The sequence below is a fragment of the Ciconia boyciana genome, chromosome 13 (genome assembly GCF_034638445.1).
Source record: "Ciconia boyciana chromosome 13, ASM3463844v1, whole genome shotgun sequence".
NCBI classification, from domain to species: domain Eukaryota; kingdom Metazoa; phylum Chordata; class Aves; order Ciconiiformes; family Ciconiidae; genus Ciconia; species Ciconia boyciana.
This window is the reverse complement of record NC_132946.1, coordinates 9257246-9276804: the sequence shown is the minus strand read 5'-3', so window position 1 is coordinate 9276804 and position 19559 is coordinate 9257246. Positions and strand designations below refer to the sequence as shown.

The window sequence follows — 19559 nt, the reverse complement described above, 5'->3', positions numbered from 1 at the left end:
AATTGGTACATTGCATATGATGGATAAGGTTGGTCTAGTATTTATTACATTTCAACCACTGACTCATCAATAAAAGTAACACTTTTCAAGGACTGAGGTGTGATACGAAGATTACTTTGACATCAGGATAAATTACAGCAGGTTTTCAAACCCTGTTAATCTATAGCAGGGTTCTCTGGAGGTTTGAGGATTATACATGCTCAACTGTGATTCAAGGCAGTGCCTTGTGTAAGGGTCAGCAAAAATCAAGAAAGTCCAGGAGAATCAAGCAGACACAGTGCCTCCAGAGCTTCTGAATGCAAGTCGGAATACAACGACTGCATCATGCAGCTGCACTGCTTCCTCTCCTGTCCCTGCAGTGGCTGTTGTCCCTGGAGAAACGTTCCAGTTTCATAATGTCCTTATGGTGAAGTACTGTTTCTAAATGGGCAGTAGCAAAGAGAAAGCAGAAATGCCACCACTCCTTTTTCCTTTTTGCAAACTGCAGAGGAGTGGCCTAGAGCCTCCAAGTCAGCTTTTTTTTTCCCCTTCCTTTAGAGAGGGTGTGGATGTGAAATGCAAAGTTTGGAATGCCATTACACAACTCAGAGCAAAACATTCCAGTGTTGGGTTCCTCAGGTTCCCATGTATGGACTGACTGAAAACTCTCCCTTCAGGGTATCACTGTGGGAGCAAGCTTAAGATGTTTTGGGTGTCTTCACTGTGCATTCTTACATGGTTAGCTTTTCAACATAATCAGCACGCTGGCTTTCTCAACAATTATTTTAGTGCTAGGTTTTAACTCTTACATTATGGACAGAACCCCAACTTTATTAAAATAAAGTATCTACAACTATCTCTTCAGGCTCTTAAGTGTGAGGGGTGTTTCTGTTTCGCAGGTGCCTCATGAATGGAAGTGAAAAGAAATTAATTTCCCCCTCACTGGCCACCAATTGTTTTGGCTCCTTTTGAGTCCTCTGGCTTTACCAGGCTGTTTACAAATTCTCTTCAGGAAAGTTAGTGGAGCCTTCTGTCCTTCAGGCTAGAAGTACCAATGAGACCAGGCTTTGGACAAGAGCCATGCTGTACTGGGAGACTACATAAGCACAGCACACAGCTGCTTTAAGGACAGAAGGTATAAGCAGCAACCTATTCCAGCCAGAAGTTAATGGTGGCAAAAAAGCAAATTTGAAAAATGCAGTGTATATTATTTCCTATTAAAGTGGGCAAAACCAATGAAATCTCATTTTCCGAGCTCTGCAACTCATCCTAAACTCTCCAAGCCCTAACAGACAATGGCAAAGAAATATTCTTGTCTACCTTAAAAATAAGTTAAAACTAGTCATGTGCAGAACAGAATGACAGTTCATCACCCAACTTGTAAGAGTGAAAAAAATACATGCAGATCAGAAAGTACAAGGAAACAATAAGAGCAAGTCAGCGTGACAGGTACTGGCTAGCCCAATTTCTCACTACCCTTTATGGCTGCAGTCCACAAAGGTGTCTGTTCCCATATAATTATTTCCTGGGAATGCCTCATGTGGGAAGTAACATGTAAAATGCCATTGTTCTGCCTGTCAGTGGGAGCTTTGCAAATTTATTGCTGCCAGGAAGACACAAAATAAAACTCGTTTAGCTTAGGTAAAGGGGGATGGAATAAAGATAGTAAAAAATAACATTATTATACACACTGCTTAATCCTTCATTGAAAGAAGTCCAAATACAGTCTTTTCCTACTCTCATTCTGATACACCAGTGTAGAGATGTGTCAACTGAGCCAACCCAAAATGTGCAGACACAAGGGTTTTGAATGGAAGCTTAGGCTCATTCTTTGTCATTAAACTATCATTTGAATCTTTTTAATTGTTAAAATTCATGTGACTAATGAAGGTATTGATGCTGTGACTCATCAGGTGAATAAACAGCTATGTAAATGAGCAGTCTAAATTTCCTGTCTGTATTAATAGTCAGAACTCTTTCCTGATCACATACCGTAAGATGTAGATTATTTCAAAAGAACATCCCTAAAATTCCAGAAGATTTACACCACATTGAAATAACAATATGGATTTGAATTTATTTTTGAAGGGAAATATAAATACGCAATTTTAAAAAGGCTCAAGTAGCCTCAAGTAACTCAAATGACTATCTACTTGCTTAACTGAAAAGCCAGTAAGTTGAACTGCAGTAACAGCATCACATTATTTGAGATGCTTTAAATGCCCATTAATTTTTCAAAATAAATGTTTGAGAAATTATTAACTAGTTGCCTGATCGTTATTACTTTCCAGCACCAGAAGGCAAAGGCCGAAATTTGTTAAAACCTCAGGCTGTTCAGCTAAAGGAAGGATTAGATCAGCTCTTTTGTCAAGTCTGGAGAGCAAAACCCTTCTTTCACAGCTTAAGTTAAACTCTGTATAGAAAAGAGAATCTGCCTTAGAGTCCTTTGCTTTTGGAGGTCAAACTCGCAAACTACCATTTTGAGGGAGTTCAGTGAAAAAAAAAAAATTCATCTGCAACTCAGTCCAGCAGATAGGCATATGTCTCAACTGGTACTCATTGTATTAAATTCCAAGGACGTATAACTTCTGTCAAGAAGTATCCCAACAATGGTGCAATATGTCATTCCTACACATTAATTTTACTTGCAAAAAGATGTTGTCCAAAAATGTTCTGAGTTCGAGAGTCTGTAATGCACTGGATTCAATCAGTGAACACTCTGTCCTGTACTTGCTTGACTTTTTCTTTCTCCCCTTCCAGTAAATACTGTCTCTTTCCAATTTATCTCACTAGTCAGGAGATGCTTTAGAATAATTTAGAATAAAAAGATGACATTAATTTTATATTCTTTAGAAATAAAAATCCTGAGTCAGTTGCATGAACTCTCCTGCAAGCTAACCGGCAGGCAATGCAGTAGTAATTTGTTGACACGATATCTGTCCTTGAATTAAGTAACACCTCCTCTCTGGAAATTCTGTCCGTAGTAAGGTTGTAATTTATGAATCGATGTGCTTATGAAACCAAATTTAACACTAATATTAGCAGGCACACCATCATTTAAGAAGATGGACTCGGCACCTGCTTACTGAATGTAACCCCTCAATGTTGTCTAGGGGTGAGGAAACACTCATTAAGTTGCAGCAGTGACCCAATCTATTCCAAAGGAAGTATCACAGAACTGAAACAGGTTAAGACGGATTAGGTTATCTGATCTATCTTTCTACTAATACAACTTTGTTCTTGTAATACTTTTTAGATCTGGAGAAAATAAGGCAACCTGGACCTCACTGTCTTGGGGCCCTACTATGTATCCATCAGAAATAATATCAGTAACATCCATCTTTTATCCACAAAGAGAAAGGTCACTTATTTGATCATACCTATAAATTCATTTTCAAGAATGCTAATTACAGGAGAAACCTGCACCTTTCACTAATTTTTCTAATCCTATTAGGCAAAACATTCTAGCTTATAGGAACTCCTAAGGAGAAGAATTTGGGGCCTTTGTATTATCTTTTGCTTTTTCATTGTATAATTTTCCCTTTAACAGCCCGACAGTGTTAAAATCAACAGAGATAGTACTTTCTGTTTCTGAAATGGAGTTTTGTACAGATGAGATAAGAGAAAGGTTTCCATCTCCTAAGAAAATGCACTAAACCTATCTGTTTTACAGCATCCCTAGCTGAAAATCTGTCTCTGCTATTTCTAAGGAAAAAAATCTCTTGCTCCATAATGTCTGGATACTGCATTTTTTTTTTCCATCTGCTTTGAGTTATTAGCAAGGCTGTGAATCTATGATTTGCAGTAGTTACAGGTGTTTTCTGTGGTTTGTTTAATGACAGTTTCTAATTAAGATATGGAAATACTAAACCTGTAAAGACAAGAAATCTAATACTACTATTAGAAGGTACTTAATTTGTCCCAAAATTTTTTCACATTTTTATAATGTCCAACCAACAGCTGAGTTGCCCTTTTCTTTTTTTAATGCATCTTAGCCAAGAAAGCTTGTGAATTCTAATGTTTAGCCAGCTTATCATTCTTCAGGAAGGTCTAAACAATACTCAGGAAATAAGGTTGGGAAGCTCATTTCAAAGAACCACAGAAAAACATCTCTAAGATATCCCTCAACAGTAAATATTACTTTTTCTCTAATAGTAAGGGCAGCTCAGGAAATCACGTACTTCAGTAATCATCAGCTAAAGCAACTCAGCCATGCCTGATCCCTGGCAAAGGGGGCACAGCAACCGGCAGATGCATGAACCCTCTTTTATAGACTTCTCTCTTGTCTATATATTTTGGTCACATCTACAAAAGCTTGAAATACATCTTTAATTACATTCTAAGAGATGCCTTCATCTCAAATCTAAACATTAACACAGAAGAAGCATTTAGAAAATCAACACAGTAACAAGGACATTGCAGGCAATGTAGTAGTAAAGCCACTATATATTCACAAGAACCACAACTGTGTCATTTAATAAACTATCCATTAGTGTTTGTTCACAAAAAGGCGTTAACAAGAAACCCACATGGCAAGCTATCCCACAGTATTTTCCAATAGTTTAAAAGTAATTTATCTCCATAAAATGTAATTAAGTAGCATATACTAGTGAATCTGGCTTTTAATTTTAAATGCCTTAATTTAAAGGAGACTGTTTACAAGACTAGCATTATCTGAAGAAGGATGGAGAAACTCAATCCTCAAATTTCAACTTTTCATTTTAGTGTTTTAAGAATTATGACTCTATTGTTGCCCCAGCTTCCCTTTCAGCAGTGCCTCAGCAGCGACAGGTGAGCTGTCACCAGTCACTTGCATGCATAAGCTCAAACCTAAATAGCAAGATCCTTTTGAGAGCAGCGACTGAACTGATCAGTCCATAGGGAAGTATCTTTATGGATCCAGGTCCATAAAGTCCACCTCCATAAAGTCCACCACAGGTGCAGCCTCTTTAGCCTGCATGCAAAGCACCTATAAGAGGAGGCTTGTGACTGGTTTGTTATCTCTGATGCCACAGTGACCTAATTAGTGATCTGAATTGTTGATGCGATAACAACAATTAGATGCACCCATTCAAAAATATGGTAATGACCACAATGGTTTTTTAAAATATGTAGTAAATTTCAGTTAATTTTAATTATATGAAAGGTACAAAGTATCTGTGTTACTCTTATGAAGCCTAATAAAAGACAATTTTTTTAAAGGACCAATTTTAATTAATCTTAATTTACTTATAGATCTTCTGAAACATGATTCTCTTCCCAAAAATTGTTGTCAATTTGGATGACTGTGCTGTAACATTCATAAACAAGTTTTATTTTTGCTCTAAGTGCCAAATATATAATTTAGTCTAAATTGTTAAGAGTACTTTCTTCCTATCAGTAAGTTGAAACACCTGCACATCTCTGTCACCTTTATTAAAACAAATATCCATTAAGTGTCCTGGCCTGACACCTTTGCCCTAGTCACCACGTAACAATAATGACGCACCAAATGCCGGCATACTGTACTGTTAATGAAGCATCGAATACGGTACCTATGGTACATGAAGATACTGTACTAATTACCTATGAATATCTTTGTGCAGAGCAGCACTGTACAACATACCTCTAACACTTCTTGCTTACCTGTATGTTACCATTCTTAAAAGTTACTATTTTATGAATATCTATATAAAACAAACCAGTGGTTAGTAAAACAATAATGAACACTGTTTTAACCTATAACAGCTAAGCACAACACAACAGATAAATTCCTATGACTACAACCGTATGTTTTAATGAGTTGTAGCAGCATCACTTAATGATTGTTGCAGGATACTGGGAATTGCTGAACTATAGCTGCATCTCTGACTTTGTGAGGTCTCAAGCAAGTCATTAAAATGCTGCAATTTGGGCAATGGAAAAAAAATACAAGACCCCAAATTAGTGGATGTTTATGCAGTGGGGGGTTTTTTAGCTGTTTGCCTTGATCTTTGTGCTTCTCTTGTACTGTGTACACACAAGTCTAATGATCCATCTTTAGTACCTACTTGGCATGCTGTGGGGATTAGTTAATGACTGCACAGCTCTTTGAAGATGTTCAGGCTATTTTATTTTTAATTAATGTTTGCAAGCTACTTTGAGCTTCTCTGATGAAAGGGCTTAAACAAGTACAAAATTTCAGGTGGTTATTAGTCCAACATGCAAGAGAGCAAGACAAGGAAGTAAAATGAGACTGTGGGAGAAAGGAAACAGCTCCATTTAACAGGCACTTGGGATATGTAAGTAAATAATACTGAAATAAAAAAAGTTAAAAAATTATGAGACAAGCATACTGCTCTGAGAAATAGCAGGCTCCCAATGCATGTGATGTCTAGAAGTTTTCCATGGAAATGCTGAGGCACATCTTCAAAGACTGTCAGTTACTATAGTTTCATAATACAGCTCTGGGAGTTCATTCTAGCTGAGGATTGGTTTTACATGTTGACAACAGACTATTCTCATCTCCTCCCTCCTTGCCCTGCATACTCCTGGGACACAGAATTGGTAGGCAAATCCACAGAGTCCTATTTGGAAGAGTTGAGGATTAGATTCCCATTAAAATCAGCAGCAAAACTCTTTGGGCCCAATTTCATTTAAAAAAAAAAAAAAAGCCCTATGATAGCAGCTAGGTGGTAATATTCGGATTTCACAAGATTTGTAATGATGTGGCTGGCACACAGTTTGATGGGAGTTCTGTTCATTCTGATCTATTGCAAGATAAAGCCCAGGCCTCTGAAATAAGTTTCTGTTTGTAGTGTTCTATTTTCACTCACTCTTGCTTAGTGGCTGATAACAGCTAAAAACCAAAGGAAATTGGGAGCTGCTTTGAAGTCAGCAGGAAATCCCGATATTAAAAAAAAAATAAAAATTGCGGCCATTAGGGAGTGAAGTATATCTTTTAATAACAAAATGCGAGTGTTTTGACTTGCATACTCTCAGTCATCTAACTGGCATAGTGCTGCCACACCTCGATTTATCCAGTGTTTCTGGGGCTTGTCTGAAGGGAGTTCAATTGAGAGAACATAGTTGGTTGAGTGGCCAGTAGTGGATAAGACACCTCTTCTTGCACTTGTCTTGTATACAGGGCATGAATAGATGTTCATATGAGGAAATCTGGAACTCTCTCCAGGTTTCAGCCAAATTATGGGCAAAGAATCATAAAGGATTTTTGGAAGTGATTCTCCAATTACCAAGGATTCTCTATCCCATCGTGCACCTTCCAAAAAAAGGCCTCTGACATAAGCCCCATCTTCTGGCATTTTCTCCATCGTGTGCTCCTGTTTCATCACCTAGAATGATTAAACCATTGCTTGTTTTTATTTTTATCTGGAGTATATTAAATCCTATAAGTGACAGCCCGAAATTACTCCTTTAAATAAAATTTCTTTTAATTTGAAAACTCTATTCCTTGCTGCCCCAGAATATGTTTCAAGCTGTTCAAGAAAAACAAAATTCCTCTGCATTTTCTTACCTCAAATTCAAATCCAATATGGTCAATTGGGATGGTGCATTTTCTGGCATAGTTTTGTAAAACACCGGTCAAAAAAGACTGAGTGAAGAAGAATCCTGAGAGCCAAAAGACTGTGGGCGGCCCATTGACGATCCAACTCTGAATATGGAGAGAAAAAACAAATGTAAGAAAAATACGTTCTGTGGCTTCACTGTGCCAATTCACCAGAAAAGGGGTGTCTTTTCAGATACACTCAAACAGCACAATGAGAACTAAACCTTGATAGGAACCTCTGGATACTACCATTAGTCCTATATTTTTCAGAGACAACAAATCACAGAGTCAGGTATTTATGATGACAACAAAAATAATCACTCATTCTGAAACAACCAGAACTCAGTGCTACTGAGAAAGAAATTTCAGAAAGTAGCATAAGCATATTTTGCTAAGTCTAGATACTAGCCAGCAAAAAAAAAAAAAGAAAAATTATTGAATTTGGACACTTTTATCAATATACCCTCTTTTACAGTCTTGTAAACACCAATCTCCTAACATGAAAAAAGGCCAAATTTTCTTACATAGTATCTTCACCAATCACTGTGAGGGCACTCACTACAGCCAACACATCAGATGCTAGTAGAGGAAATAATTCCAATACAATGATGCCAGACAAGAAGATCTTGGGCTAGTATCTCTGTTGGATGTTACAAAGGCAGTTGGAAAAACAAGGCAAGGGCAGAATGTCTCCACACCACTCTAAACCATTTGGAGTAAAAAGAAGCCCATATGTACTCTGATCCAGCAAACAGGAAATTCTGCTGCTTATACAAATATTTCAGATGCTTCTTTCTAGCTTTCTCCTCCTCTGACTTGTGTGGGGTTCCACTACATCTCAGTACCTCAGCTATTTAAGGTAAATCTGAAATTTTAAGTAATTTGAAGAGAGTGCTAAGAGTGCAAGGGAAATAATGGAAGGGTGAGTAAAGAATAAAATAGCTTGTTCAAAAAGTGTGTGGAAGTGGTGTCACTTTTTATTAAACTTGAAAGATATTTACAGTCACATATATAAAATTTAATAGTGCCTGTTATGCACTGTTCCTAAAGCATTCTCACACCTGGTTCAGTGTCCTTTGAGCAGGGCAGTCCTTAAGGCATCAATGCAAAGTAAAGTGTGTTTTCTAGAAATAGAAAAATGGAAACTACCAAATGCAGCACTAGATTAGCACCAAAGGATTATACTCCCAACTCACCCTGCTGAGCAATTACCTAGCTAATTCCAATGCTGTTAATGCAGTACATATTTGGTCATGAGTATGTGCAAGTACTTCACAATCTGGAGCTATAAGGGTACTGCTAAGTGAGGACAGGTACTGATACACATTTTACCCATTCAGCTTTCAACTACCGAGTCCTTAGACCTGTCAGTCTCAGTTCAGCATACCTGGAAGAAGGCCAAACGACAGAGGAGATCGGACACATAACTTCCCAGTGGCTTCAGTGATGGATAGGATTTGGCAGCCCACATTGATGGTACTTTTCCCATTAGCATGCTATTGAAAACATCTTCAATTTCAGATGACATCAACACTTGGCCTTTAATGGCTTTGCCTAAATTAATGAGGCTGCTCCGAACAACTTCAGTGAGCCTTAAGATTAAAAAAAAATAAATTGTCATCTCATTATTTACTTCTTACTATCCGGCTAAAGACCTGAGTCCAACTTGAATGAAGGGCCGATCAAAGCTGGTAAATGTCCTGTCAGAAATTCCTTATCTCACCTTTAGTTATCAAAACTCTTACTTAACTTCAGAAAAGCAAACAAAGAAAAAACACACACAGAGAAATGGAAGGTAGTGAAAATTCCCATTCTATACAAGGGAAATCAAGTGACAAGAGCTTTAAAGACTGTAACACTAATTAACATAGTGTGCTGTGAATATCGGGGCCTGGGTATGACTTAAAAAGAATAAAGTAGGCTGCCCTAACTCAACACAACAAACTCAAATCTGATTTAAGTTCATACTCCAAGAATATAGGTATTATTTCTATATTCAGGTAGTCAGCTGCAGCTTTCAAGTCTTTTTAAAAGGTTCATCCAAAGCAGAATCTATCATGTTAAGAACAATGTATTGTAAAAGGCTTGTAACTGTTTAAGGCTTTTGAGTGGCTAGCACTGATGAACACAAGCATATTTCAGTATTAGCAGTGTTACACAAAACAGAGCCATACCTGTTAAATCGAATTAGTTCTTGCCTGAGAACCGTATTCATGGACTCTTCATAAAGTACTGGGTATAACTTCATAATCTCTTTAACATCAAAGCCACGTGGTAATTTGGATAGGATGTCCTGTGCCAAATCTTCAACTGTTTCCTGAAATCACAGGTTTGCAGTGAATGAGGAATTTCCCTTTTTTTCACCTATTTTCATTCAATAAATTCCACAACACTATAGATTTTATGTTTTTTCTGTATAACCACATAGGTATTTTAGTCAATTTTCCTAAAGAAATAATGCTTACATGCTCCTACTCTCTTTGTGCATCATCCTGTCTGTCTCTGCATGTGCCTGCTTGCTCCTTTTCCCTTCTCAGTAATTTTAAATTTGTTAGTAATTTTGGTTTAATTTGTAAAAAGGTTTTAGGCAACTTCTAAGAAAACAGGCAGCAGAGCAGACAAGCATAATCCTACTACTCCCACAATGAAGGAAAAGACAAGGTATGCAGCATGGGGAAAATGATGGGAAGACCATATGAATACCCCAGCCACAAGAGAAGCTTTACTTACAGCATATTAGACATCAGAGAATACGATCACTAGACAACCCCACAGGAAATGAGGCTCTATCAATTCCACTTTTCAAGAATAAACTTCTGTATAAAATATAGGATGTCAAATCTGAGGGGCTTGAAAGGTCATTTATCTGTGACTCAAAGGGGCATGGATTTGGCCTGAGTAGCCTGAGCTGCCAGGACAGGATGAAGGAAAGAAATGCCCAGCATCTTCACAACCAGGTCCCATGGAGGGGTAGATAACAGTGAGGTCTGTGTCCAAGAGATTCCATTCTGCAAAACTGCCCCCTTTCTTTGTGCCACACAAGTCACAAACAGAGTTACATGTTTGGGACTGTAGAAACTGAAGCAGCCAACGGGAAGCAAAAAATCGATCTCAAAAACCAAGCATTCAATGAGTAATAACATAGACTGGAAGTGCCATTATAGCACAGACTTCACCAGGAAGACGACTTTTGCCTCTAAGGGACTTATATTGCTTGCCTGACAGTTGAATGACTTGATATCATTTCCTGGCATACTGGAATCTGTCCCCTAGTGAGAATGGCAGGGATGGTCATACAACCACTGCTGGATGAAATCAGGTCAGTGCATGAACCTCCATCATTGGAATTTGTAGACTGGAATTAAATGTCATACTTTAAAATTGCCTAGAGGTGGATGTGATCTGAGGTGCTTTACCAACTGTGATTGTTAACTGTGCTCTAACTGTAATTCATGACTGAAGTGAAGCACTTCACTGTTATTTTAAAACACAAAATATGAAAGAAACACTCCTATTCAAACTGCATGTTCTACTCAACCAGGTGGCATTGTGTGGTATTAACGTATTTGACTTCAAGGTCATTAGGGTATCTTTCATCTTTAAAGGTTCTTCTATGCCAAATCTGTCTGCTTCTCTACAGGGACATTCACATCTACTCCCAATGCCACAGTCACGTGAAGAGAGGTGTTGGATTACTCAGACCTAGGGCATGACAGGAAAGGGCACCTTTCCAGAGTGCAAGTTGATCTTTCTTCCCCAGTTACCTGAGGGGACTTGCCACCTCCCCCTACTTCTCTAGGCAAAGTCAGGAGCACTCCACTGAAAAGCTGGTTAGTCTCCTGGTTATCCTTGGTGATGTCTGCATTTTCATGAAGTCCAAACACTTCAGGGTGTGTTGTAATTGGTAAACTTCGTAGGTATTCAATGTAAGACTGTAAAAGAAACATTTAGATACCAGAAATCATGCAATGATATATTAATAAATGATCAGTAAACCCAACTTGGACAGAACCTTCCCATTTACAATCAAACACATAAGTTCCCAGTTAAATGCATCCAGGAATTGACTTACTCAGTCCACAGAGATAAATATAAAAGTTTTGAATGACTCAAAGACTCACTGAGGAGTTGTTCTTACCACCCTCATGTAAGTAGCAAGAGAAAGCAAGAGAAAGGAATGTACATAAGAAATATACAAGGAGTGCTGGTAGGAGTCACAGAAGAGCGTAGGATGCCATATGTATCACCCCTATAACTGCAGGCTACACAAATAGGTGGGATTTGAGCACATTTGTTATTTCTGCGCAGCTGGTGGAAGGGAAAAAGGGGATTAAAATTGAGTATATACCTGCCATTCCACCTCCTCACCCTGATGGCTGCTTTCAAGGCAAAAGTGGTTGCAAGAGGGTGCAGAAGTAAGCCGTAGATTCCTGAAGCCTGACTCCTACTGACTTTCCAGAACTGTACTGGAAACCTGCACAGGGTGGCTCTTTGCATCAACAAACATCAGAATATTGGATGATCACTACATCTCCATTGAGGTGTGTCAGATATTAAGTACCAGATTCATATTTCATACATAAGATATATTCTGGCATGGCTTTGTGATCTTATTTTCTATTTTCTATTTTTTATTTTCTATTTGCTGTATTCAGCATATCAAAGTACAGTGTAGATAAGGTTTTTCCCAATAACTCAGAGAGAATTTACAGCTGTTATCTTCTCACCTCATATGGACCATGTGGTGGTATGTAGTAGTCATCTCCAGGTGCAAGCATATACTTGTCCTGTTCTATATCCTTGCTATACACTATGGAAAGAAGGGACAGGAGAAGACGCCTGTCTTTATCATCTGTTACTCTACCTCCATAGTTACATTCCCCTGGGAAAGGACAAAGAAAACCAGGATGAAAAATTGAAAGTTAATGAACAAATAAAAATTGTTTTGCAATAATGTATAGCTCCAGTAAGTTGAAGTTCCAAAGCTCCGGATCTTCAAAAGTTTTTAGGCCCTATACTTCAATTGATTCAATGGAAGTTAGGCACTTTAACAGCTTCGGAACTATAGGCCAAATGCGTATGTCTTGATGATGAAAGGTTTAAGGAACACTATGAGTTGGTCTGAGAAACTGCTACTCATGCCAGAGTAAATAATCTCATGTTTTAAATGACAGCTCTTTTGCTTGAAATTCTTGTTAGTAAGAATTTTTAGAACTGTCAAAATCTGAACAGTGCTATATAGCTGATCCCTGTCTTGTTCCTTTCATGCAAACTCAACCTGATTATGTATGTATACAGCAGAAAACAAGAGATCACAAATATACAATACCCCTGTGCAGAAGAGGTTGGAGAGATTTAAATAATGGGCAAGCAATGAGGGGAGGTTTACACTGATATAAGGTACAGAAAACAGCTAAAAGCTCACAGTTATTACTTTAATCCTGACTCCCTAAATTCTTTTTTATAAAGCTAATCATAATATTAGCAAAAATCAGGAATGATCTTTATAAGGTTGACAAAGGAGGTCAACTTCAGGTTGACCAAGAAGCAGCTGTCTTTCTGGAGAAAGAGAACTGAATAGCCACAGCAACAAGTTATTTACACAGGTCAACACCTCCTGCTTTAAACTGATGAGTATTATCACATCCTCTGGTAAACTGCCAGTGCTTACTGTGTCAGGATCATATTGATCAGCTAAGGTGAAATAGAGGCCATTTATATTTTTATTTGACATATATGAAACAAAGACGAGGAGGTTTGCTGGACCATTAGTAATTCTTCTAGCTATATACAAGCCTATACAGCAATGACATCTGAGGGTTCAGGATCCAACTTGTCTGTATGTGGAAGGTCAAGAAAGTAAACCTGAATGGAATCCACTCCATTTGTCAAGCATTCATCAGTTTATCACTGTACCAGCTGAAAGTGCCTAGCAAATTCAACACGTTAGAGGGTGCAACGCCTGTACCTGTTAGATATGTCAGAGCTTCAAATGGGATTTCTTCATATTCATTCAGAAACATCTGGATCTGTTGCATACTGATTCTGAGGTCAGATTCGTTGAACTCATATGGAATATTCCAACCTGTTTGATTCAGAAAAGATATACAGGGCAATGGTGCACTGTACTGATAACCATGCTCAGGAAATGATGGTATTGGTACTATACTGCTACTACAGAGCTGAAGATAACAGCTGCCAGGCAGTACCTAGAAGCAGCCATGGAATTTACCAGGCTTTTTATTGCACAAGGGAGAATATGACTCCATAACAATATTGTATCCTAAGGCACTATTACCATCATTCTGTATAATTAAAACATAAGCACAGGCATTTTGGCATCACACACTCCTGAAAAATTATGTTTTACATGAAGTAGAACACAGAACTGCTCAGTACTTGCAGCTAATCTGTTGCTACCTGGAGACGATGAGAACAGGAGTTTTAATTAATTGATTAATTTTTAATCAATCTGCCTATCTATTCATGCTGTTTGTATATGACATTCTGAGTAACAGTACAATAAAAAAAGCCACACAGGGGCATACTCCAGATAAGAGAATCCTTCAGAAAACCTATACCCCTAGCGCAAACCAAAAAATAGGGCTATGGCTGCAACTACCCTTCTTCCCCAGACAGCTGGTGACATTAAGCAGTAGATGCTGCTTTTGAAAATGACCTCTTTGTCACTTACAAAAATTATATTTTTGCTTTAAAGCAATAAATTAGTATCTTCGTACTGACAGTCTAGTGTTTATTTAAATAGCTGCCTATTAAAATAGGCAGTGGCTTTCAGTCAAAATATAACATTTCATAACAGTAACCTGTTATGACAAAGACAGACTCAGTTGGAATGGAAGGCCGAGAACTTCATGTACACCAGTGGAGAGTGTAAACTTTATATAGTTATAAAAATGGAATCTATAATTCCATACATTTCTACACTTTATGCAGAAATTCTACAGTTTTCTAAATATTTCAAGATTATAGAAAAACCTAAAGCACAAATGTTACTGATACATATCTTTTCATTGCTGTGTTATGAACAATACACTGCAGCTACATAAATTTGTTTCACACCAAGTAAACATATGCACTAGGTTTGATAAAACAAAGTATACACATAAATAACAAAAGCAGAATTGAAGACGACACATCTTTAATGACGAAAATTTAAAACTGAACTGTATTTGATGGTTAGTTAGTAAGAACTACAGTAATAAATTAATAATTTAGTAAGCTATAATTTAATGTAACTACTGTGTAATATATTTACTTGGAAAACTGGTACTTTCTAGTCCTCCCCCAGGGTAATACTTTCAGTAGCTTCAAGAGTAGCTTTGCCTGAATAAGAATCCCTGCAAATAACAGCTTTTAAACTTTATTATGTTCTGTGCAATACAGGTTGCACTCTTGTAATATTGCTAACAACAATACTGCCTTTTTACAGAGAGGCTCCAATAATGCATTTCAAAACTACAAATCTTTTTGAAACAACCTGCAAAATAATCTAAACCTTACCAAGTGGGCCAAAGTTTCTCCTTTCCTGCACAATAGCATGAAAAAAGCAAAGGCCAAACAGCAGTTTTTGCCACATTTCTGGCTTTTGGCAACTGCTAAAGAACACAGGGTCAGAGATGGGGTCATTGAGGTATGATCGAAGAAGATTTGCTCTAACTCCTTTTGGAGGCTCATTTGTCATTTTGATGCCATTCTGGAGGATACTAACAGGAAACTTTTCTGATGGATAACTAGTTAACCACAACCTGAAAAGAATTTTGAAAAGCACGTTATCAAAAAATCATCAATATTGACAAATCCTCAATATTGATCTGCAGAAGACTAAGTTTTATTACTTGCTTAACTATAATGGTAACATCTAAATTTGTTCTAAAATGCAGGCATAAAGTAGATTATATTGGACAGGCAGAAAAGATTACATCCTAATTAGGTATCTTTAATCACTGCACATAAACAATATGAATGTTATACTTAGTTGTTCACACAAAAGAACATTTCTTTTTATTAGTGTCTTCAGCAAACAAGAAATATTCCCATTAGGAAGTGCAAAATATTAAAACTCCTACCTGAATTTATCATTGGTATTTTCAGGCACTATAACTTCCTCACAGATTTTTTCCAAAGCAGGCATCCAGCTAGTTGCAAGATGGCAGTTTTGTAACACTACCCAGGTTCCATCAGTAATAGCCTGATAAATCATTTTTGCTGCTATTGGGCCCTGGCCCTGTCCGAGCGAAATAGTTTGAATGCTTGCGCCTCCCATGCCAACATCATCAGCAAATTTTAGCAAACCTATGATGGCAAGTTTCACACATGCAAACAAAGACAAAGTCTATTAGAAAGTAGATCTATGTTATATTCATCATTGTTATAATGTAAAAAGTAATTAAAGGGGCAAAAGTCAACAAATATTTTACTCAATTGAAAAAAAAACCCACCTCAACAACCCAGATGTAGTATCAAATGCTGTATCAGTCACTGTGTGTGAGGCATATGCTAAAATTTAGGTGTATAAAGTAATACTAAAAAGAAAAAAAAAAAAACACCAACAAACCAAACAAAAAAAACCTAGCCAGGTTAAATGCCTGTCCTCTCCTTTAGCCCTGAGTGCTCAGTTCCAGCCTGCATTACAGCTCTCTACTCTCTCTGTTGCATGGGTACAATTGTTTATGGAGGTTGAGCTGTAAATTGGATCTTTAGATCTGGTTAAAAATAACCCTCCAGCTTTGCCATCAAAACCAGTACCTCCTGGAAGTACATTGTTATGGTATGGCTCCATATTACAATTCTTTTGGCAGAACACCAGGTTTAAAAATAGTCTGGGTGGTTATTTTTTAAAGCACATTCAACAGATGTGTTTTTAAGTGTGGTCATGGACACCATTTAATTAGTAACTGAGAGGGAGGAAACTTTCTGGAAGAGGGGTTGTAACAAAGACTGGGGCAAATCCCAAACACCCACTGAAAGAACTGTAATGCAAGCATAAATTATAAACTGGTCTGGATGTTACAAGCTGTTAGATACCTAAATTGCTGCTCAGAAACCTAGACATTTAATCACCACTACATCCATTCCACTCTCTAGCAATTTTACTATCATTGTATATTTATGGGCAGATGCAAATTTTTGATGTTCCATCATTGCTGTATTGTACTTTAAAGACACCTTAAAGATCAAATGAAGGGGCCTACACTATTATCAGTTTAGTCACACTCAGTGACATTTAACCAGATAAAAAAAGATTTTTTAATACAAATCTCACCTGTCATGGGATCAACACCTGGTGATAATACAAAAATCAAAGGGGCACAACAATTTGAATCACTGTAACTTCTTCCAAGATCAAAAGTAGTTGGTTCAATGAATGTTCTTCCCATATTTTCCACAATGAACTCCTGCACTGCAGGAATAATTTTGTCAGGTCTCAAACATCTGAGAATAACCATGCGATCTAATGCCGTCAGTGTGCTCCACGCATCTGGGAAGGCTTCTTCATGGGGTCTTACAGAGTCATATATTAGTTTCCACTTTGAAAAATTCTCTCTTATGTGTTCCATTAGTCCGTGGAGGTTTGTCAGACTAGATGCACGTACGAGCTCAGCCCACGATTTGTCGGATAGCCAGTCTGGAGCTGGATTGGGGTGAGGATTATCAAGAGCAACACCTCCTGTCAGTAGGAAATGCCAAACCTCATCATCTATTTGGCCTTTTCCCTTCATAATGCCTACTGTCAGAAGGAAGGAGAATAACAGCTTATCCTTTTCAAACAGTGAACGACAGACATTATTATAGATGCTTATTGTGAAATGCTCAATTATATTTTTAATTCTCTCTTCTACATCTTCACTCTTTTTGCTTTTAGCAATAGATTGAACATACAAGTTAATGAACCAAATCAATGAATACTGGTACATAGGTTCAATGTTTGCCAGATCAGAGATGCAGAAGAAGACAACAGCTGAATGAATAGCAACTGGCTTATACCCCATTCGAGTGGAATCTATTTGCATCTCAGTTACAGAGGCAATTTTTTGCTTTTCAGAGATTTCTTCAGATAACTCTTTGGATGAAGACAAAATATTAATTGCTGTTTCATCTTCTAAGATGTTTCCTTCTGAATTGGAAAGGATCTCCAGGATTTTATCTTCTATTTCCTTTAGTTGTTTCTTGTTGGCTGCGCTTTTTATAATCAGTTTATTTTTCTTTTCTTCTAGCTCAGGCTTTTCCTCTGCAGCTACAATTCCAAGAAGTTGGTCCTGAAGACCCAAAGGTGTAATCATGAAGTTGAGTAGACAAACTTTCACAGCCACTTCGGGAAGATAATGAGGATTTCTTAAGCGGGTTGTTATGTAAAACCTGAAATCTCTTGAATATTCAATTATATTTTCCCCTAATTTCATGTATTCTACTCCTTGTTGTTTGAATGTTAGCTTTAATAAAATGGGTTCTATGAAAGCATCTAGTTCTTCACCAATATTTTCTAGCAAGACTGGTGTTCCAAGCTGAATAGCATTTTCTAATGTCCTCACATAATGTGTGTCAGATAATTTGATAACTGACAGCCTGTTAGCTTTCTCCATATTTTTTACCCACTTGTTAGCTTGCTTTTGAGGATCTATCATTAAAGCCCATCTTCTTGAGTTAGAAACAATTATGCCATTGTCAATGGAAAAAGAATCAACTGGCAGTCCAGCAATCTGCCATGCACGGATTTTGACTGGATCCCCTAACGTATTACTTAAGCTAAAATCACTGGAGCACGGTATGTTCTTTTCATTGCACAGGACCTGCCATTGCTTTTGACATTTTAGGCGGTAATCTACAGTAAAGGCTCCCAAATAAGCCACAGTTCCTGATGATAATAACACATCTCCTATGAGGTCTATGTGCCGGATTCCTAATAATCGTGCAGCTTCTGTCCACCTATCTTTCTCTCCACCAAGACCACTAATTAACTGTTCAGCTCTCACAAGCTTTTGTGAACAGAGTTCAATATTATTTTCTAATTCTCTCTTCCGGTCAATCATGTTGTCAAACTCATCATTCAAAGCTTGGAGGCGATCAACTACCTCCTTAAGTTCTGCTTGTTTTGTTTTTAGCTTCTCCATTTGAACAGCCAGTAATCCTTCTGCAGCTCTCAAACGTTCGCGCTTTGGGGCAACCACTTTTGCAACACGGTCATATACTTCCATGGCTCGCACCCACTTGCATAGTCCTTCACAGGCAGATGAGACATTTTTTATGACAGCTGGCTGAAAATCTGGATGATCAATAAACCTCTCTCTAATTCTCTTCATTATAGCAGGAGGAATATTATCCTTGTCATACATCTTTAAGCTCTCAAGGAATTTCAGATCTCCAAGAATTTTTCTAGATGGCCCCCAGTAGTCTTCTATCATTTTACCTATATTGCAAATAATACTAAAATCAGGCTTAAAACATGCATGTTCAAATTCAAAAAATACTTGAAACATATTATGAAGAATCAACTTCAATGATTTTGCAACAGAATTTTACTATGCAACCACTGTTAACTAGTTTGGGAAAGTCACTGCCTAAAGAAATTCAGACAGGAACTTCAGCATCACTAATCTATGTCATATTTATTAATTACATATTAATTCTAAATCAACCAAGCAAAATAAGGAAAACAAATTACTATACAGTCTTTCTTAGCAGAGTTTATTAGATAAATCAGTAACTATGTGAAAACATTCCTTCCTAATCTAGGTAAGACAGTTTTGAATGAAAGACATTTACAGAATTCTTATTTTCAATTATGAAGGGTTGAACTGTGGGGGCATTAGGTAGAAGAAAAGTGAAAGAAAAAGGTCTCTTTCCTTTCCTACCTCGCAAATTCTGTGCAATCCCACAATAACAACATAACCCACACAGAAAGAGCTTGTTAGAGTAATCACCTATGGCAGGGGTATAGCTAGAATTCTGTCTCCCAGTATAACTGATAGAGTTTGGTAGCAGGGATTATAGGGCAAAGTACAGGTGAACAGTGCACAGCACATCTCCAGCTCCCAGA

At 37.5% G+C, this 19559-nt stretch overlaps 2 protein-coding genes across 2 annotated transcripts in view; one reads left to right on the top strand and one right to left on the bottom strand.

Moving 5' to 3' along the window:
* Positions 1-17899, top strand: part of LYRM1 (LYR motif containing 1) — a 28536-nt gene extending 10637 nt beyond the window's left edge. Inside the window, exon 5 of the mRNA XM_072877755.1 lies at positions 17740-17899. The gene's annotated coding sequence lies outside the window, so the exon portion shown is untranslated. The remainder of the gene's footprint in view (positions 1-17739) is intronic.
* Positions 6843-19559, bottom strand: part of DNAH3 (dynein axonemal heavy chain 3) — a 67729-nt gene continuing 55012 nt past the window's right edge. Inside the window, exons 53-62 of the mRNA XM_072878387.1 lie at positions 16788-18929; positions 15592-15817; positions 15026-15270; positions 13473-13589; positions 12232-12386; positions 11269-11436; positions 9679-9821; positions 8892-9096; positions 7472-7609; positions 6843-7289 (exon numbers count right to left, since the gene is read on the bottom strand). Of these exons, the coding sequence (XP_072734488.1) occupies positions 6936-7289; positions 7472-7609; positions 8892-9096; positions 9679-9821; positions 11269-11436; positions 12232-12386; positions 13473-13589; positions 15026-15270; positions 15592-15817; positions 16788-18929 (3893 nt within the window). The 3' untranslated portion in view covers positions 6843-6935. The remainder of the gene's footprint in view (positions 7290-7471; positions 7610-8891; positions 9097-9678; positions 9822-11268; positions 11437-12231; positions 12387-13472; positions 13590-15025; positions 15271-15591; positions 15818-16787; positions 18930-19559) is intronic.